This window comes from Oncorhynchus mykiss, chromosome 7, assembly GCF_057628025.1.
Source record: "Oncorhynchus mykiss isolate SJ-2025 chromosome 7, ASM5762802v1, whole genome shotgun sequence".
Classification (NCBI taxonomy): domain Eukaryota; kingdom Metazoa; phylum Chordata; class Actinopteri; order Salmoniformes; family Salmonidae; genus Oncorhynchus; species Oncorhynchus mykiss.
This window is the reverse complement of record NC_143028.1, coordinates 13,052,501-13,074,460: the sequence shown is the minus strand read 5'-3', so window position 1 is coordinate 13,074,460 and position 21,960 is coordinate 13,052,501. Positions and strand designations below refer to the sequence as shown.

At 43.8% G+C, this 21,960-nt stretch overlaps 1 protein-coding gene across 1 annotated transcript in view; it reads left to right on the top strand.

The window, feature by feature from the left end:
* Positions 1-5,656: 5,656 nt before the first annotated feature.
* Positions 5,657-21,960, top strand: part of LOC110527425 (sodium-driven chloride bicarbonate exchanger) — a 37,240-nt gene continuing 20,936 nt past the window's right edge. The window contains exons 1-2 of the mRNA XM_090240321.1: positions 5,657-6,098; positions 8,045-8,101. Of these exons, the coding sequence (XP_090096447.1) occupies positions 6,051-6,098; positions 8,045-8,101 (105 nt within the window). The 5' untranslated portion in view covers positions 5,657-6,050. The remainder of the gene's footprint in view (positions 6,099-8,044; positions 8,102-21,960) is intronic.

The window sequence follows — 21,960 nt, the reverse complement described above, 5'->3', positions numbered from 1 at the left end:
CAAAAATTAATCGCTAAATACTGTAGCAATTTCTACAGAAAATTGTATAGCTCTATGTACTGTCAGGAAGCCACAGATATGTTTTTTGACTCACTGAATAATGTTCACTCTATCAGTGATATAGAATCTAAACAATGTGATGAACCCATCAAAGTTGAAGAGATTATAGAGTCTATCAAACATCTAAAGAACAATAAATCACCAGGTGTTGATGGAATTACATCAGAATTTTACAAATTATTTTCTGAACAAGTAGCTCCCTTCCTATTTGAAGTCTTTTTTAGAGAGTATTAAAAACAATGTTCTCCCTCCTACAATGAGTCAGGGGTTAATAACACTGATACCTAAGCCTAAAAAAGAAGTGTTGCTCATCGATAACTGGCGTCCAATTTGTCTTCTTAATAATGACTATAAGATATTAGCCTTACTACTTGCTTACTTACTTACTACTAAAAATAATTAAGGAAGTCCTGGATGCAATCATTGATGAAACACAGTCTGGCTTTATGAGGAACAGACATATTTCTAACAATGTCAGACTGGTAATAGACATACTTGACTTCGCAGACCTAATAACCGAGGATCTCTTCATATTGTTTTTAGATTTTAATAAAGCATTTGATACAGTAGAGCATCAGTTCCTCTTCCACTCCCTTGAGAGACTTGGCTTTGGGTTTTTTTTCTGTAAGGCTATTAAGACTCTATACAAATGGTAACAGCTCAAATTGAAATATGGCACCTCAGCTAGATTTAAGTTAAAGAGAGGAATTAGGCAAGGTTGTCCTATCTCTCCGTACCTGTTTTTATTAATCATCCAACTTCTTACAAATTCTTTAAATAATAGTCCTGTACAAGGTATTTCCATAGCTGGTAAATAAATTATTATTAGGCAGCTGGCTGACGATACTACACTTTTTCTGAAAGATGCTAACCAAATTCCCATATCGATCAATGTGATCTTTACATTAATAAATGTGAACTCGGCTGTCAAAGATTGTGTGACACCTTCAAATGATGGTATTCCAGTAAAAGAAGAACTTACATATTTAGGCATAACCATTACAAAGGATAAAAAGTCTAGAGTCTTACTAAATTTTTACCCTCTTATTAAAAAAACCTAGAATAAGCTAAATCAATGGCTACAGAGGGACTTATCTTTAAAATGTAGAGTCCTAATAACCAAGGCTGAAGGTATCTCTAGACTAACATATGGCGCTCTATCTTTATATCTTGACAGTAAAATAAGCAAGGAGATAGACCAGATGCTTTTCAACTGTCTTTGGAGAAACCGTACCCATTACATTATGAAAACTGTTGTAATAAACACTTATGAGAATGGTGGGCTGAATTTTCTGGACTTTACTACCTTAAATAATACTTTTAAGATCAATTGGATAAAACAATTCCTAAGAAGACCCACTTCTAAGTGGAATTGTATTCCTCATCATGTCTTCTCTACTTTTGGTGGCATTAACTTCATGTTGGTTTGCAATTATAATATTGACAAAGTTCCAGTGAAACTTTCTCCTTTTCATCGGCAGGTTTTCTTGTCATGGTCCTTAATTTATAAGCATAATTTTTCTCCACACAGATATTATATATGGAATAATCAGGATATATTGTATAAAAATAGTTCCTTGTTTTTAGAATATTGGTTCCGAAATAACATCCTATTGGTGAGCCAACTGGTAAATGCAGAGGGTCTTTTACTCAGTTATAAGGAGTTCTTATCACGTTACAAGGTCCCTGTAACACCTAAAGATTTTGAAATTGTTATAGATGCCATTCCCTCAGGTGTTGCTATGTTATTCAGGAACGTGTCAAGACCGGACCCTCAGAGCCGACCTTCTATTGACCCTGTTGACTCATCAGTAGGAAATATTTGTTTCTCTTTTGGTCCATTCAACAACAGAGCGATACGATCCTTGTTTCAGTAGGATGTTGTATCTATCTATACCTTATGTCATGCCTTATTGGAATGGATTTTTTGATAATATCTGTTGGAAAAAAGTTTGGATGTTGCCACACACATACCTATGTCAACTAAAATGTCTCCTTTTGTAATGACCACCCAGAAACAGTGTTGCATCATTTTTGGCATTGTATTCATGTAAGAAAACTGTGGCAAGACATCAGTAGATTTATAATTGAACACATTTATGAAGATCTTACACTATTGTGGAGAGGTGTACTGCTTGGATCCTTTACCTATGATAGAAATAAACTGAAACATTTTTATGTAATTCATTTCATTATTCTTTTGGCCACATTTCATATTCACAAATGTAAATTTACAAACAAAAAAAAACACATTTTCTTACCTTACCTTGAACTGTATTTTAAGACAATTAAATACTCTACTAACAAAAAGCTGTTAGGATTATATGTCCCTTAAGGTCCTTGTGTAATGTGATATTCTACCCCCTTGCCCAATTGTCCATTGTATATTATTCATATATACTTGTTTTGCCACGTGTACTTCCTGTATTGATTTGTTGTAAAAAAACGTTTTTTAATTAAATAAAAACTGCACCAAACACATTAGCTAGATGTAAAGTTGGCCGACTACAACCTGCAAAAACGTCCAAATTAATTACAGATTTAAAAAATATTCTCACTATTTTGAGGAAGTATTGACTTTGTTCCTATGGTGACCCATGGGGGACAAACATCATTAACTGCCACATCGAACCACACCCCCAAGATTGAAACGTAGTTTTTTAATGAGCAACAGAAACACATTCGGGAATCTGAGGGGTGAGTATCCAAAAATGTAATGGTATGCTGTCAAACAAGGCTCCAAAAAAGCTAAAGGGGCTCTATAAAGATTTGCTATGTATTCTCCTAAGGCCCATTGCTACTAGAGCAGTCCTTTCCCATACCAGCCGTCTGACTGACTTCCTAAAGCAAGGCCACTGGAGAGGCCCATTGGAAACATCAATCTACCATCCACTGCTCAGCCTGTGATGAAGATGTCAGGTGAGAATCAAAATTTGACTGGTTTAGGCTACACTTATACTGTTTAATTGCCTATAAAAAGAACAAATCTTTTTTGGTAATCATCTTTAATTGCATATCCTAACTTTGGGTTTCTCACCAGGTCATGGCTTCAGTTGTTCAGACATCTTCAAATTAGGGCTGGGCGGTATACAGTATTTTAAGTTATACCGGTATTGATGCAGGGACCGGTTTGGTTTTTACTTGACCTTCTATACCGGTATTTGAATGTATGGGTTGTTAAATGTGATACGCCATGTGTAATGTACATTTTTAGTGTTTACTTCGCTACTTGAGTCATCGCTCTCCGCTTTCTCTCTGTGCCACTTTCCACACAGATCTGGCCACGCCCCCTGTCACTCAAGGAGCGCATTTGATGTTCCTCAACCATGAGACACTTGCGTTCAGTCTGCATGATGAATGCAGCACATGCTACAATGTTGATGACAACAACGCTGTTTTCACTTTGCTTCTTAATATAAATCCACTAGCGTTCTATAACGACACTATTAGTTTGTGTTTCTTACATCCGCAAACTGCTAGTTTGTCTTTTCTTAGCAAGTTGCCCTAAATCTTGTGAGATGCTAATTGTTAGCCGCTAATGCTAATAGCTAGCTAGCTAATAAATGTACCGAGTTAGAGCAAACGTAGCTAGCTAATACATCCTGACAATACCAGTGATGGTGTAGACCTAAATCAGCATGTTGTTTGTGCAACAGTGTCTTCTAAATCAAAGAGGAATATGCAAAGCAAGAATATGTTAGCTACATGAAGTAGCCAAGAGAACATGCAACGTAGCCAAAATGTATAGGGTCCCCTGGGAAACACTTATCAAAACTTTAATTCCTACCCCGTCACAACTCATCCCTGGCATTTTAATTCGTTGTCATCTCAAACAACGCTCTATTTAAAGTGCCCACTATTATATTCTAACTATAGAAATAGAATAGTCATTGTATTTCCATGATTCCAACAGTTTTGCTCTAATTCACAAGTCAAATCTCAATTGCAACATTTGGTTAAAAATAAATACTAGATTATTTGCCCATATCATGCAGCCCTACGTGGCAGTGTGGAAATTACTTTGGAGAACTGAAATGGCTCAAGGTGGAAATAGGAGTCACTCTGATTAAGTTGGGGTTTACCCACAAAATTGTCCATAACTCTGTCTCCAAATATCTAGGGTTGGACCAATATGCACTTTAAGCACGTTGACATGCAAATACAGGCCCAGCCTTACTCAGACATTTTAAGACCTTTGCACTATCCTGCTGATTTTTTTTGTAAATATTCTGTAAATATCCGTAGCTTTTTTCCGTTGTTGTGTTTCCCATGTTAATATGTGATCTTGTTATATGAACTATGACTGCTGCGAAATGGAATTGCCTCTTGAGGACATTAAAGTTGTCTGAACCTGTAATTATTTCATCCGTATAAATGACACATCAGTACTTCACCAGAAGGAGCTCTGCTAACTTTGATCCCTGCAGATTTCAGTGGCCCATGGGGAAAAACGAATGTGTGTATTTTGCTGCAGTTCTGTGGAACAGTTTCCCAAGCTACCTAAAAACTCATCAGAGAACAGCTTTAAGGTGTCACAAACAAACCAAAAATATTTGAGAAACACCATGGCGGTTTGATTAGGGGTATTCTCCCACGAGGTAACTCGTAAACGGGCTCCTCTGTGCTGTAGATGTCGTTGTTGTAAATGGATTGCTGTAAATTGATTTTGTTGCTTTTAATTGCATCGAGTGCATGTGCAGTGTTGGTCTTTCCCACCTGTCATCTTGCTGAACAATGAGGACCACTATGGAAATAAGCCATCGGGTTTCATTGTGTTTTTATCCTCAATTATTTTTTGATGTATGTAATGTTTTCTCCTGCTGGAGCAGCCTACTGCTTTTGATTATCCAATACATTTGATCAATCAGTTGATCAACAACTTTATCTTGAGTTGTACCATAGAAATATCATTTAATTGAAACGGGTATTCATTTCAATCTAATATCTCGATGTAATTGGAGATGTGTTTTTTCTATTGATAGTTGTTTTATATTTGTAATATATTCCTGCTTGATTAATGTTGATCATTGCATTTTAAAGAAAATGAGCTGGCTACTGAAAATTACGCCAATTTATTAATCAAATTGCTCAGTTTGATATGACGCATCATCCCATTAAACACTAGGTGGCACCAATGTAACGTTTTTCAAAGGATGTCAGTCAACGACTTCACAAATGGGTAAATGAATCAATGTGCTGTATATCCCATCGCACTGCGCACACATGTGGGCCATGATATAAATGGTTCATGGTTATCTGCATGTATTTTACAATTTATGAAGTAGGCCATTCGATTACGGTCCCAAATTTCCCTCGTCAATTGCAATAGAGCAAATTAATTACTGTATAGGCTAATTTCATGGGTCAGGCATCAATCCTAGGATCCTTCCTTAACCCCATAATACGGACAAAACCAAAATAGACAACAATTAAATATGGTAGCCTACGTGCTTTTGTGTGTGGTTAATTTGGATTACAATAGGACCATGGTATAATGGCGTATAATAGCCTACCTAATTCTATAGTGTCCCAAATTAACAGAAATATCTGTCAACATAGCAACTAGAGCATACCTCTGTTTTATCCTGAACTTCTCCAGTGTTGTGCGCTCATATCCTGTTCTATTGAATGCAAAGCGTCCTAAAACAATATTCTGTGGATCATTTTTAAGAATAGGTCGACATGTGTGCAATCTTGGGGCAACGCGCGCCACTGTGGACGAAATCTATATCGTGCGGCGCTTCATTGCCTCACGTGTGCTCCAACTCGTCATGGAGCGCAAATTGCACTCTCCAAGCTTGAGCGCGTGAATGGGAAATCGCTACCCCATGACTAAATTATGTAGGACTGGACGAGGAGGATGCTTACCTTCATTTGAGAAAATCGGCCCAGTTTATATAAGGGTTCACCCTGATATAGCCCGGCAACACTAGATAGAATAATACATTAGGAGCGTATCAAGTCTACAGAGAAAGCGAGGAAAGGAAAACATGGACCTAACGGACCAAGGAGCACAAATGGAGCCGCTACTGCCCTCGGTAAGGATGTCCCATAGACAACCTACAATAGGCAACCATTGTGTTCTCACTGAAAATGGATTTCATATCGTTGATTGAGAATGTCTTGATGTGGGGATTGAACACACCTGCGTAGATCAGCCTATGTGTGCAATACATTTGAAATAAATCATAGATAGTCTATGTATGTTATTACATCGGTTATTTTATAGCATTAGAACATTACAGAACTGTAGTAGGCCTAATATAGGTAAGTAGGTTATAACCTAGTTTTATAGACCGGTTTGCCAAGACAACTGTTTTATCGACAATATCGAGACATCGTAATATTTGTGATGATCGCTTCACTCTGGACCATCCTGGATCTTTTATTTGTGCTGGACCAATAGACCTGCATTAATACTGTCATCAACGTGGGCTAATAAAACTCCACAATGTTGATGTTTTTATTGCATAGTCTACTACATCAAGTACCTATAGAATACTGTAATTAGCCTGATTTAGAAAGATATGGTCGTAGTTATTTACCAATTACTAATGCCTCATTTTTCTTTTTATCCACTAATTTCTCCTCTAATGCCATAGCTGACACATTTTGTTATTGATAAAGGATGATGTAGGCCCATGCCTTGTTGATGCACCTACTGACAGTGGAGGCTGCTGAGGGGAAGACGGCTCACACTAATGGCTGGAACAGAGCAAATGGAATGGCATTAAACCGTGTGTTTGATCTATTTGATACCATTCCACCTATTCCGCTCCGGCCATTACCACGAGCCCGTCCTCCCCAATTAAAGTGCCACCAACCTCCTGTGCCTACTGTGGTTCCAGTTCAATTGGTCCCCTGCTGGATTACCTTACGTTGGAGCCGATTAGAATGTCTGTCATCTTGTTCATCCGGACTCAGAGTCCGACACATCCCAACTGATAACCAAATACTTCATAGAAGCACTATGGTGAAGTCCTACTCAGTCTGTCTGCCAATCAGTGGTTATGATGCGAAGGAGAGAAGGAAAAGAAGCCATTTAAGAGCTTTGGGACAGAGCCAGGTCCTATAATTGTGGACAGCGGTAAATTCACGGGCCCCATGTTGTTACGGTAGTTTACTACTAGACAGTAGATGTCGGCTCATCTGATATCTGATTGGACCCATTAGGATCTATAGGTGTATTATTAAGGAAAGCCACCGACAGACACCACTCATCAATAAGAACCAGAGTTTTTTTTTTCTCTCTCTCTCTCACCCTATAGGACATACTCTTTCTATGGTCAATCCACGGTCATAGACAAGACTGATGAATCGTAATCTATACATGTTGAATAGAGACCACGCCCAGTGGTGTCCAAAGACTGTGCCTGTTTCAGCGGTCAGGTCCTGTTTAGCATTCCGGTGATGGCTTGTTGAGAAATGGCCGCCATGCTGGATTCTCGCCTCAAAGCCAGGGAGAGGAGAAATATGGCTTTTGCTCAAACACTGTGGAAAACATTGTTTCCCTTTATGCATAGGTCATTATAAAACGAAAAACCAAACATGACATTGAAAAACTACATTGATAAAACAGGTCGCCCGTGCGAGCCTACTTACCCAGTGCTGTGGATTGACCACGGGTTGAATATAACATGGGATGCTTTTGGCCACTGACTCACAATGCAGAGTGCAGTGCCCTGTCATCATAACTCTTGGCTGCCTAGCTGTAGCGTGTGTCCTGAATCCCAATGCGTTGCCATAGTTGCTGAAGGTTGTGTGTGGGTATGTGAGGTGATAGTAGGAGCGAGTATTATGTGGAAATCCTCAGTGTATGACAAACAAAAATGGCATGTAAACTTGTATTAGAAACCTGGGGACCGGCAGTGATTGCATAGCACTCAATGACTTCCAGTGTGACGATGCATAGCTAAGCAAGACTGGATTATGCATGGAAACAATGTCCTGTGGATTGATGTTATACTGACCTTGTTACTTACAGGAAATGAGCCCCCAGAGCCATCAGAGCCCTCAGGCACCTCAAGGAGACACGAATGTGGTGAGTACTTCTGCTTTCATACCAAGCCAAGCATGCAGGATAAGTCCTACTACTTTTGCTCAGTGATTCCTTTTGATTTCCACTACAGATAAAGCCACTTCATGCAGCAAATGTGTAGGCATCCATTTCAAACGGTCTTGGTTATGAATATCACTGAAAATCCATCTGGGCAAGCTTTCGAAGTCCTGAGTCAGACTTGAGATAAGAGCTCCCAACCAAGACTTTCACAGAAATCATTCATTGACGTCAATGGGAGACTTCAGCAAAAACTCGAGTCGAGCGCTCCGATTCCACATCAGAAATACATGGTATATATTGGGTAGAGAGAGTGTGTTGGGAGTTAGGGCTGGAGACAGGAGATGGAGAGGGTGTGATGTAGTAAAGATGGGTCTGAATGTTGAGTCCTAAACCTGGGCACAGTGAGCCTGGCTGGTCTTCTGGCTGGAGTGGATCTAGTGTGAACAGACGGGGGAGGTCTGTAGAGAAGAGTGGGTATAGCAGGCAGAGCTAGGCCTGTTCTCTTGGACATAATGTTCTTGGATCAGTGGGACATCTCTGTCTGACTGGGTGATCCGACTGTGCAGAGCCAGCCCCACTGTAGTGAGCTAAGTGACTGGACCGACTGTGCAGAGCCAGCCACACTGTAGCGAGCTAAGTGCCTGGACCGACTGTGCAGAGCCAGCCCCACTGTAGCGAGCTAAGTGCCTGGACCGACTGTGCAGAGCCAGCCCCACTGTAGTGAGCTAAGTGACTGGACCGACTGTGCAGAGCCGGCCCCACTGTAGCGAGCTAAGTGACTGGACCGACTGTGCAGAGCCAGCCCCACTGTAGCGAGCTAAGTGACTGGACCGACTGTGCAGAGCCGGCCCCACTGTAGCGAGCTAAGTGACTGGACCGACTGTGCAGAGCCAGCCCCACTGTAGCGAGCTAAGTGACTGGACCGACTGTGCAGAGCCAGCCCCACTGTAGCGAGCTAAGTGACTGGACCGACTGTGCAGAGCCGGCCCCACTGTAGCGAGCTAAGTGACTGGACCGACTGTGCAGAGCCAGCCCCACTGTAGCGAGCTAAGTGACTGGACCGACTGTGCAGAGCCAGCCCCACTGTAGCGAGCTAAGTGACTGGACCGACTGTGCAGAGCCAGCCCCACTGTAGCGAGCTAAGTGCCTGGACCGACTGTGCAGAGCCAGCCTCACTGTAGCGAGCTAAGTGCCTGGACCGACTGTGCAGAGCCAGCCCCACTGTAGTGAGCTAAGTGCCTGGACCGACTGTGCTGAGCCAGCCCCACTGTAGTGAGCTAAGTGCCTGGACCGACTGTGTGCCTTTGGATGTTTAATTATAGCAGAGAGAGGGGGAGGAAGAGAGAGAGGGGGAGGGGGTGAGGGAGTGAAGACACAGCTATTAGAGATGCTAGTGCCTTTCCTTCATATTTCTGTTAGTTTCCCCAACAATCATATTTATCATCCGTGCCTAAATTGTTATTGATCCAGTATTACTGCCACTCAGAATGTATGTCATTAGGTAGTGTAGCAGAAGAATCGCTTGAAGCGCTGGGTCCATTTCCAGTACAGCATGTTTCTGCCACAGTGTTCTGCTGACCATGCAGCACAGACTGAGTACAGTAGTGTCCTAGGCAGGACACACACACACACACACACACACACACACACACACACACACACACAGAGGATGACTGCAGAGTAGAACCGCCTCATAGCATGTCCCTGTGGATTTGGGATGGATCAGATGTGGCAGGTGCAGCGGTGAGGAGTCCTAGGGCTTTTCTCTTCAAACCTCACAGAAGAAGGGTCTGTGTGTGTGTTTTGCTTACCGTGACTTAGCTACAAGCTTCTCTTAGATAAGAGGGCCACAACACCACACAGCCCAGCATCAGTGATGTCAGCAGCTCGCTAATCTCACAGGGGATTGGTGGACGGATGCTTGTCAGAAAACATCGGAGCCCGTCTGGATCAGAGCTGGGCAGTCTGAGCGCTTGTTTGTGTTGCAAAGCTGCTGTCAGGAGGAGGCTGGCTGGCATGGGGAAGAGGAACCGGTGAGAAGAGCCTGGCTCGACCTTTCTGCCAATATCTCCAGCCGACAAACACAGACTCTGTCCAGGGCTTGGATTCTGAGCTTCCATCTTGCGGTCTCTCGACCACTGTACATCCAAGGGGAAATCTCGGGCATCCTTGCCCACACTGACGCGCCATGTTATCGGGGAGCTTGGATCCCAACTCTAATGGATTTAACTGCCAGGTACGCCTCTGGGTTTAGCCTGTGCCACCTGAGGGAGGTTGGCACATAGGGGTGGCACAAAGAATGGGATGGAAATGCTGGTGATGATCAGGTGGCCTAAACTATTGGTTGTTGCATCACAACATTGTTTGTGTTCATGTAAGAATATATCCTGATTGGAGTTTTAGCTCATATTTGGGGTTATGAAAATATACCACTGCAGACTTATCATGCACACATTCACGTCATCATTTCTCAACAGTGACATTGGACAGAAACACTATACAACATTATTGATGGATAGCAAACGGGCCATTTGACCCTTTCCTGGACACTCTGGCGGATTAACATTGAAGTCACTACAGGGCAGAGTGAATGGCCTCCAGTTCAGTAGTATAGTGTTGGTTAATGCGATGCTTGATCACTGCTGTTGTTCTGCAGTAGAGGCTAGCGGTGCTGCTGATCTCCATGCATAGGAAAAGGTTCTGAGGAGCTACTGACAGATGGGACTCGAGCACTCTCATTTTGCGAGTTGGGGGAGATCGAGCTAGAGATTATACCCACTGCCATGAACCCGACTGATCTTTGAGAGAAGCCAGAGGAAACCAAATGACCTAAACTGTTTGTGTTTGTCTCTGTCTTTGTCCATTTATGGCTGCTTCAGAAGTATTGCTGTTTGTTGATGTCTTTTAGGCTTTGGATTAAACTGTGTTGATGTCACAAAGTGAATAGGACGTCTGTGATAGATAGGTATGGCTTTGAGAAGCTCTCCTGGGATGCTGATGCTGAGCACACTGCCATTGCCACGGTAACGACGGCCATCTGTAGGGATCAGACGCGTGACGACGTCTGCCCTTATCCAATCCCATGGCTCTGGTGTAAGGGGCTCCGCCCATGCTAATCCACTAGCTGCAGCTATATAGAATCCCCCGGCTTGAAACACATGTACAGTACTCTCATCCACATTAGACTGATCTACAGTCAGTAATCCTCTATCCCGTAGTTGAGGCTTTGTGAAAAGTCACATGCTATATGCTTCTGACCTGTATAGGTGTTGTTGGTCAAAATAATAAGTAGAGATATTCTTTAATGTATACCTCATGGCCTAGATATCCTATGAAGGTAAACGTTGATCATCTCTGCAGGTTCCGTGCGTCACAGAACTCCCTGAGAGACATATGAGGAACGTGGAAATTGGGTCACAAGGCTGGTGTGTGTGTCCTGGAAGGCTGTATTCTCACCGAAACGGCTTCCTGGAAACGGCTCGTGTGAAATCTCCGGGTTGAATTTTCCCCTAGGTACAGATTTAGGATCAGCGTCCCCTCCCCCAATCCTAACCTTAACCATTAGTGGGGGAAAAGCGTAGCTGACCTCAGGTCAGCGTCGAGGGGCAACTTCACCCTACACCCGTGTGAACAGATAGGTCTGTGATTTTTACTGGCAAAGATATGGGTACATAACCCAGGCACACCTTTCGGTCAACATTAGGAGACATCCTCTGTGTTTATTGTTTCTTAATGAGTTCCATAATACTTCCTCCCCCTGAAAGATAACATCAGCAGACCATCTCCTCTAGTGCAGCAGCCAATCGTATTGTTCTCTCTGCCAGCGGTCGACCTGAAGTCCCAGGATGTCATTTTGATTTGTAGGTGGTTTACATTTTAAACAAAGACTTTGTTCACAACCGGGATGTGCAACCCTGGCCCTGGGGTTCCAGACTGTGTGTTAGCAGGCCTTTGTTCCAGCCCTGCATTAAACACTTCTGATTCAACTGGTTACAGTGGGTGCATTATCAAACCAGTTCTTGTTCGAACTCAAGAAAACGATGTATTTCCTGTGCTGAAAATCACCGTCTCCTTGAATGCGGTCATTCGAAAATAAAATGCTCAAGGAAAAGGAAATCTCAAGCGAGGTTCTTGAGTGGGTCTCAAAGGAAGGAATGGCGTCCAGCAGTGTGTGTGGGAGGTAAAGACGAGAAAGGAAGTCGTTTTTAAGCTGCCAGTCATTTTTAAGGGAACTGGAAGTGTTGGGTGCAGTTTATTTCAGAACACATCAGTTGCTAGTTGAGAGACCTCTACACACCATGCTCTTTGTTGAAAGCCACCTGACCATCTGTCGGTTTGATGAGAACATGTCATTATCACAAAATTGAACATGAAGAGAATGCTACGGTTCGTACTGTCCAAGGTGTAGGACCTGACCTAACATGAGGGGAATGCAGGTGCTATCGCTACACACACAGGGACCAGCTGGTGTGTGTGTGTGTGTGCGTGTGCGTGTGCGTGTGCGTGTGCGTGTGCGCGCGTGCGTGCGTGCGTTGTTGCAACTGTGCCTGTTTGCGTGCGTGTGTGTTTGTGCTCACTCGGGTTCTGAAGAAAAATATAAACAAAAATATACATGTAACAATTTAAAAGATTTTACTGAGATACAGTTCATATTATTATTATGATTATATATATATATATATTAACCAGGCAAGTCAGTTAAGAGCAAATTCTTATTTACAATGACAGCCTACCCCGGCCAAACCCGGACGATTGGGACTCACAATCACGGCCGGATGTGATACAGCCTGGAATCGAACCAGGGACTGTAGGGACGCCACTTGCACTGAGATGCAGTGCCTTAGACCGTTGTGCCACTTAGGAGTCCTTAGGAAATCAGACAATTGAAATATATGCATTAGGCCATAATCTATAGATTTCACATGACTGGGCGGGGGTGCAGCCATGAGTGAGCCTGGGAGGGCATAGGCCTAGCCAATCAGAATGAGTTTTTCCCACAACAAGGTGCACCTGTGTAATGATCATGCTGTTTAATCACCTTCTTGATATGCCACACCTGTCAGGTGGATAGATTATCTTGGCAAATGGTAAATGTTCACTAACAGCGATGTAAACAAATGTGTGCACAAAATTTGAGAGAAATAAGCTATTTGTGCATATGGAAAATCTCTGGGATTTCTTTACATCTGCTCATGAAACATAAGACCAGTGTATACTACCTCATTTGTCATCACCTCCAAGCCTCCCGTGCTCCTTCATGGGTCGTCCTTTTAACCAGTAGCAGTTAGGACAGCTTATCTAGAGTTTTGATTAGATGGTATATGCTGTAGCTACAAAGTTACTTTTTCGTAGCAGGTTAGGAGCACTTACGCAGCAGGTTAGGAGAATTACCCTAACCTTAACCCTTATGCTAACCCTAAACTTAACCCTTACCCTAACCATTACCCTAACCCTTATTCTCAACCTAACCATAACCTAACCAAGCATTTGCTTATCAACAGATAGAAAACCCAATTAGGACCCAATTAGGTTAAGAAAAGGGTTAGGGTGAGCTAAAATGCTCTCCTAACCTGCTACGAAAAGTAACTTCCGGTGGTAGCTGTACTCCATTGAGGTCAGTTAGCTTCCTCGTGGTCCGACTCCTCTCAGGAAACACAGACTGACTTTGTTGATTCCTAAGGTCACAGTCACACTCACTCCATAATAGTCCATTGATGTCAGATTTCAGAACTCATCAGAATGAGTGGTGACTGGTGGGGATACAGACTACTAGGTTATCCTGGGTCAGTTGTCGTGTCCCAGGGTTGGGGGCTGATTTGGGTCAGTGGTGTATTGTATTGATAGGCTAGCTGGCTGGGGGAATGAAAGCACCACCTGTGAAACTGTAATTCTATTCCGGGCCACCTGCTGTTTGTAATCCGTAGAGGGATTTTGGTTTCGGAGGCTTTTGGCTTGATTCTCGTTTTTTGTTGCTTCGTCACTGTCACGGAAAAAAATCTACAAAAAGTATGATTTGACAGACAAAACCCGGTAATCAAGTTACTGGAGTAAATAAAACAATTGTGTCAATATTCACTTTTGTACCTTTTCACTTCGTAAAGAACGGGTGTCCTTGATGGTTTGGATTCATGGCAGGAAACCTGTTTACAGTTTTTTAGTTGAGATGTTTTCTTGTCACATACGCCGGATCGGTCCTGCGATAGACTAGCGCCCTGTCCAGCGGGAATACTTGTACATCAATCTGCCTCACGCTACAGAAACAGGAGATAGACTCCTGCCTAATGGGCTTTTCTGGCTCGGACAAAGCTTACTTACTAAATAGACGACCGATTCCCATCCCATCTCTACCGCCAAATCTGCATATCTATGTAAATATAAGCGTATTGGACGCAGTCCAGATTAAAGGGGAGATTGTTGTAAACTTCAAGGAAATAGTAGGATAAAGCTCTTCCTTGTCCCTGTTCTGTTCAGGGCTCTATGTTCAGGGCTCTATGTTCAGGGCTCTATGTTCAGGGCTCTATGTTCAGGGCTCTATGTTCAGGGCTCTATGTCCAGGGCTCTATGTCCAGGGCTCTATGTTCAGGGCTATGTCCCAAATGTCCCTACACTGCACAGATGATACATACAGTTAGTCAGCTTGATAGGAAAGAGCAGAGTGCATCAGTGAGCAACACGTGTTGGGACATGGGGGGAGGCTGCTGTAGCCCTGAACTGAATACCAAACAACTGTACGCGTTTCTCCTCCTCTGTCTCTTTCTGTCTCACAGAGAGCCGCTTTAGGATAAGAATAAGACTACACTTTCAGTAAATAGTCAAATGACACAAAACAAATCATGGACAATTGCTGATGGGAAATCAGAAAATGTAGCTACACGCTGTTTCTACTGCATCTCTGTGGAGTGCATAGAGAACAGGAGAATAAGCCTGGGAACGGCCTTGGTGTTTAGTAAACAGAGAGGAGGAGGGAGAGAAGCCAATGGCAGGCATCTTTCCAAGGTCAACCTTGAACTCGCCAAACGTGGAAATCAGACAGACGTCAAGCTCCTCGTCCTCCTTTGGTTTTCAGTCCCGGGCGACAGCAGCTTCCCCTTCCCCCTACATGATGTCAAGCTCCTCGTCCTCCTTTGGTTTTCAGTCCCGGGCTACAGCAGCTTCCCCTTCCCCCTACATGATGTCAAGCTCCTCGTCCTCCTTTGGTTTTCAGTCCCGGGCTACAGCAGCTTCCCCTTCCCACTACATGATGTCAAGCTCCTCGCCCTGCTTTGGTTTTCAGTCCCAGGCTACAGCAGCTGTCCCCTACATGTGTTTCTCTGCTCATTCCCATCATGCTGACTAACTGCCTGCAGAACTAGGCCTGGATATGCGTTTGTTAGCGTGTGCATGGTGTGTGCTCATTTCTCTGTGCATTTATGCGTGTGTGTGCGTGCGTGCATGGAGAGCAACTCCCACCTCGCGCTGGCTGCTCTGATGTCGTCACCAGGCAGAGGGCATGATAGGAGCTGATTTAGTCAGTGCTGTGTATGTCTCTTTCCAGGGTTAGATCCTGGGATATACACACCTATGGCAAAAGGTTAGCATTTGTGGGGAGATTAAATCTTTGGCGGGAAGCTCTCTCTGCCGCTCTTACATCAGTGTTCTGCAGCCTGCAGGAGATCCTGTCCCCACACCAGGCTATTAATAGATAGAGACAGAAACCTGCTGCAGGCCGGAGATGCTGTTTCATTTGTCAAACTGAACAGAAGACACGGAACACCACTCCGTCCTCCTATAGTGGTCCCGGCACAGAGAAAGACAGTTGGCGTTCTAGGATTTATTGACCGCTTTTCTCATCATGTTGATCTAACGAGACTTCAACATCAATTCATGAGCAAGTCTCTGTTAAGATGGTTTTGTGGGATCAGTGGTAGTCCTCTCCATTCTAACTCTCTCGGATCAGGAAGTGAATTGAAATTTGATTCATTAATAAAATGAGTATCATGTAAGTTGAGTGAATGACACTTCTACTTCTGAAATGAACTGAGATTCATCTCCTGAATTCACTGAATGGAAATTGAATTGACACTCAACCCTGAAGAGGATAACAAATATTTGATCAGACCCAGAATTTAGAACAAGACGTTCTCGTAGGTTATTTCATTGTTGTTATATCAGACCAAACATTTTTCTCACGGGCTAGCAGCCAGGGAGCAGGAGGTGGGGGATTTCATTATGGTGTCACTGAGAACGAGGGGATTTCCCAGGGGGCCGTGGGTCCTCCTGGGGATAGAAGCAGCAGGGTCTGCCCCTGGTCACCCTTCACATTTCTCCAAGGGTGGTCTCTCGCGCTCCACACTCTGCTATGACAGCCATACTGCCTGATAAATCGAATGGGTATACATGACAGTTTTGCCCTACACCATTGAATAAACAAAAATATGTATTTGACTTTTTAAATTCCGTGCCCGACACCAAAGGGACTCTGGTTAGGATGTCTTTCTTTCTTTCATACTTTCATTCTTTCATTCATTCCTCTTTTGATGCTTCTTCCCACAGCCTCTATACTAGAGATCTCAGTCAGACTGTTTCAGCTGTGTATGTGGAAACAGCTTTGCTTGTGTCCGACTTCTAAGATAATCATTGAGCACACTGACACTGCCCACATGATGGGTCAGTGGCCCATTCCTTGAAGCAAGATGTAAATGACTTGACGTCCAATATCACATTCACAAACAAACCAGCGCTGAAAATGTTTGTATACTTTCTATTGGTAATTCCTTGATCTCCATCTGTCTAGGAGAAATCACCCTCCTGAGACTGAGACTGTCTAATGTGATGTCTAAGCCCACCCGGCCACAACCCACCCATCCCCACCACCATCTGTCCAGAACATTCCCATGATCCTCTAGGCTCAGTCACATGGGCGTCCATGTGTGGGTGCCTCCTCCCTCCAGCAACCTGGCCTGGGCTAGCCTAATCTTCTTCAGCATCCAGGACTGGCAGTGTAGGACGTCTTTGATTGGTCTGTAGCCACAGTCATCCAGTCACGGGATGCGTATGTAATGGAATAGTATTCCCTGTATAGTGCACTGCTTTTGACCAGCATTCTAAATGGAATGCAGAAAATACAGTCTTTTGTTATACTGTCCAGATTGATCTGAACTGCATAGACGCTTCACATTTGACTTCTGTGGTATCATTTTGTTATGTTAATAGTCTCTGGTATCTTACCTTTGGAAGCTGTGGCATAGAGCCAGTGTCCAGGGGCAGGTTCTGAGGTGCTTCCACCAGCTGCAGGCCTGAAAACATCAACGAGTTCTAGAATTAAGCAACGTGATAGGAATAATACAACCACTATTATCTGTAGCTCATTTCCATGCCTGTTGTATTACTAATACACTGCTGTCGTATCTACACGTCTAACCAAAGTGCTGTAGATTCACTGTCTCCCAATCACGTTGAGTGCTGATTACATTCTAGTCTGATTAGATTGTCAAATGATGCAATATGGAAAAGCTCAGCAGTGACCGGAAATGATTTGAGTGTAGCATTGACTTGTGCTCAGAGATGATTGTGAATGAAGTGTGGCTGATTACCAAAGGGAATTAACTAGCATTACTCGGCATCTGTGAGTATAGCCCTGCCTCTCATATTTTACCAGCTTACCGCTGGCACCCAGAACCTCCTATGTCACCTCATGTTATTTGGCAAAAAGATTAATTGTGTCCCACTTGTTGTTGATTCTTCACAAAAAAATACAGTTTTATATCTTTATGTTTGAAGCCTGAAATGTGGCAAAAGGTTGCAAAGTTCAAGGGGGCCGAATACTTTCGCAAGGCACTGTATATACAGTTGAAGTCGGAAGTTTACTTACACCGTAGCAAAATACATCTAAACTCAGTTTTTCACAATTCCTGACATTTAATCTTGGTAAAAATTCAATGTCTTAGGTCAGTTAGGATCACCACTTTATTTTAAGAATGTGAAATGTCAGAATAATAGTAGAGAGAATGATTTATTTCAGCTTTTTTTTCTTTCATCACATTCCCAGTGGGTCAGAAGTTTATAGACACGCAATTAGTATTTGGTAGCATTGCCTTTAAATTGTTTGACTTGGGTCAAACATTTTGGGTAGCCTTCCACAAGCTTCCCACAATAAGTTGGGTGAATTTTGGCCTATTCCTCCTGACAGAGCTGGTGTAACTGAGTCAGGTTTGTAGGCCTCCTTGCTCGCGCATGCTTTTTCAGTTCTGCCCACAAATGTTCTATATGATTGAGGTCAGGGCTTTGTGATGGCCACTTCAATACATTGACTTTGTTGTCCTTAAGCCATTTCGCCGCAACTTTGGAAGTATGCTTGGGATCATTGTCCATTTGTAAGACCAATTTGCGACCAAGCTTTTACTTTTGGACTTGAGATATTGCTTTAATATATCCACATACATTTCCCTGCCTCATGATACCATGTATTTTGTGAAGTGCACCAGTCCCTCCTGCAGCAAAGCACCCCTACAACATGATGCTGCCACCCCCGTGCTTCATGGTTGAGATAGTGTTCTTCAGCTTGCAATCCTCCCCCTTTTTCCTCCAAACATAACGATGGTCATTATGGCCAAACAGTTCTATTGTTGTTTCATCAGACCAGACGACATTTCTCCAGAAAGTATGATCTTTGTCCCCATGTGCAGCTGCAAACCGTAGTCTGGCTTATTTTTAATGGTGGTTTTGGAGCAGTGGCTTCCTCCTTGCTGAGTGGGCTTTCAGGTTACTCTGATATAGGACTCGTTTTATTGTGATATAGATACTTTTGTACCGGTTTCCTCCAGCATCTTCACAAGGTCCTTTGCTGTTGTTCTGGGATTGATTTGCACTTCTCACACCAAAGTACGTTCATCTCTAGGAGACAGAACCCGTCTCCTTCCTGAGCGGTATGACGGCTGAGTGGTCCCATGGTGTATATACAGTGGGGAGAACAAGTATTTGATATACTGCCGATTTTGCTGGTTTTCCTACTTACAAAGCATGTAGAGGTCTGTAATTTGTATCATAGGTAGACCTCTACGTGCTTTGTAAGTCTACTACTACTACTACTACTACTGTCTACTATTGTTTTTCTGAGGTGTTGGCTGATTTATTTTGATTTTCCCATGATGTCAAGCAAAGGGGCACTGAGTTCAAAGGTAGGCCTTGAAATACATCCACAGGTACACCTCCAATTGACTCAAATTATGTCAATTAGCCTATCAGAAGCTTCTGAAGCCATGACATAATTTTCTGGAATTTTCCAAGCTGTTTAAAGGCAAGGTCAACTTCAAGTGTATGTAAACTTCTGACCCACTGGAATTGTGATACAGTGATACATTTGAGTGAAATAATCTGTCAGTTAACAATTGTTGGAAAAATGACTTGTGTCGTGCACAAAGTGGATGTCCTAACCGAGTTGCCAAAACTATAGTTTGTTAACAAGATGTTTGTGGAATTGTTGAGAAACGAGTTTTAATGACTCCAACCTAAGTGTCTGTAAACTTCCGACTTCAATTGTATGTGCGTGGGGTCGAGGGTCTCAGAGGGTTGATGGGGTGTGTGTGTGTGTATATGTATGTGTGTTTGTGTGTGTGTGTGTGTGTGTGTGTGTGTGTGTATTTTAAAAAAGCCAGACTACACACACACACACCATCAACCCTCTGAGAACCCTTGACCCCATAACCCTCCTACAACAATCCTAGCCATTTTCAGGATGGTCTGTTGGGTCAACAACAGTGTTCCTCTCGGCAGCTGTGTGAGAGTCAGTATATACCTGACCACACGCATGAGGAAGCATCCTTGTAAAAAAACAACAAACGGGACTAAAACAATAAAGCTATCTGGGTAGTCAGGGAACATGAATTCATAAAAATTGTGATTGGCCACATTAGTTGCCATGGTGACTGTCTGATGAAGTTAGCCTCATGAAGCTGCTGTGTTTATTTAAGGATTCATCCTCTTGCAGCAGGAGGAAGGCAGGACGCCAGAGGCCTGTTATATAAGAGTTGTGGCTTTAAAAAAAATTCTAATGTGGTTCTATGTACAGAATGGTCACTGGGACAAATTCCCCACTGGTGTGTTTGGCCCGTGAAAAAAACACCACTCTGAGCTTTTTCTGTGAAAATCTCTTGATGTGCAAAAGAATGGTTCTCTTTATACTGTAAATACATGTGCATATTAAGTCGTTCTGACCATGATAGTTTGTTGGTGATGTGGACACCAAGGAACTTGAAACTCTCGACCCGCTCCACTACAGCCCCGTCGATGTTAATGGGGGCCTTATCGGCCCGACTTCATCTCTCTCTCTCTTCTCTCACCGCTCCCCTCTCTCTCCCCTCTCTCTCTTTCACTCTCCCTCTATCTTTATCTCTCTCTCTCTCCCTTCTCTCTCTCTCTCTTCTCTCACCGCTCCCCTCTCTCCCCTCTCTTTCGCTCTCTCTTTATATCTCTCTCTCTCCTCTCTCTCTCTCTCCTCTCTCTTTCTCTCTTCTCTCACCTCTCCCCTCTCTCTCTTTCGCTCTCCCTCTATCTTTATATCTCCCCCCTCTCTCTCTCTCTTCTCTCACCGCTCCTCTCTCTCTCTCTCTCTCTCTCTTCTCTCACCGTTCCCCTCTCTCTCTTTCGCTCTCCCTCTATCTTTATCTCTCTCTCTCCCCCCCTCTCTCCTCTCTCTCTCTCTCTTCTCTCACCAATCCCCTCTCTCTCCCCTCTCTCTTTCGCTCTCCCTCTATCTTTATATCTCTCTCTCTCCCCTCTATCTTTATCTCTCTCTCCTCTCTCTCTCTTCTCTCACCGCTCCCCTCTCTCTCCCCTCTCTCTTTCGCTCTCCCTCTCTTTATATCTCTCTCTCTCCTCTCTCTCTCCCCTCTCTCTTTCTCTCTCTCTCTTCTCTCACCTCTCCCCTCTCTCTCTTTCGCTCTCCCTCTATCTTTATATCCCCCCCTCTCTCTCTCTCTTCTCTCACCGCTCCCCTCTCTCTCCCCCCCTCTCTCTCTCTCTCTTTCTCTCTCTCTTCTCTCACCTCTCCCCCTCTTTCTCTCTCTCTCTTCTCTCACCTCTCCCCCTCTCTCTCTCTCTCTCTCTTTCTCTCTCTCTTCTCTCACCATTCCCCTCTCTCTCTTTCGCTCTCCCTCTATCTTTATATCTCTATCTCTCCCCTCTCTCTCTCTCTCTCTCTCTCTCTCTCTCTCTCTTCTCTCACCGCTCCCCTCTCTCTCTTTCGCTCTCCCTTTATATCTCTCTCTCTCCCCTCTCTCTTTCGCTCTCCCTCTATCTTTATCTCTCTCCCCCTCTCTCTCTCCCCTCTCTCTCTCTCTTCTCTCACCGCTCCCCTCTCTCTCCCGTCTCTTTCTTTCGCTCTCTCTCTCCCCTCTCTCTCTCTCTCTTCTCTCACCGCTCCCCTCCCTCTCCCCTCTCTCTCTTTCTCTCTCTCTTCTCTCACCGCTCCCCTCTCTCTCCCCTCTCTCTCTTTCACTCTCCCTCTATCTTTATCTCTCTCTCTCTCCCTTCTCTCTTTCTCTCTTCTCTCACCGCTCCCCTCTCTCCCCTCTCTTTCGCTCTCTCTTTATATCTCTCTCTCTCCTCTCTCTCTCTCTCCTCTCTCTTTCTCTCTTCTCTCACCTCTCCCCTCTCTCTCTTTCGCTCTCCCTCTATCTTTATATCTCCCCCCTCTCTCTCTCTCTTCTCTCACCGCTCCTCTCTCTCTCTCTCTCTCTCTCTTCTCTCACCGTTCCCCTCTCTCTCTTTCGCTCTCCCTCTATCTTTATCTCTCTCTCTCCCCCCCTCTCTCCTCTCTCTCTCTCTCTTCTCTCACCAATCCCCTCTCTCTCCCCTCTCTCTTT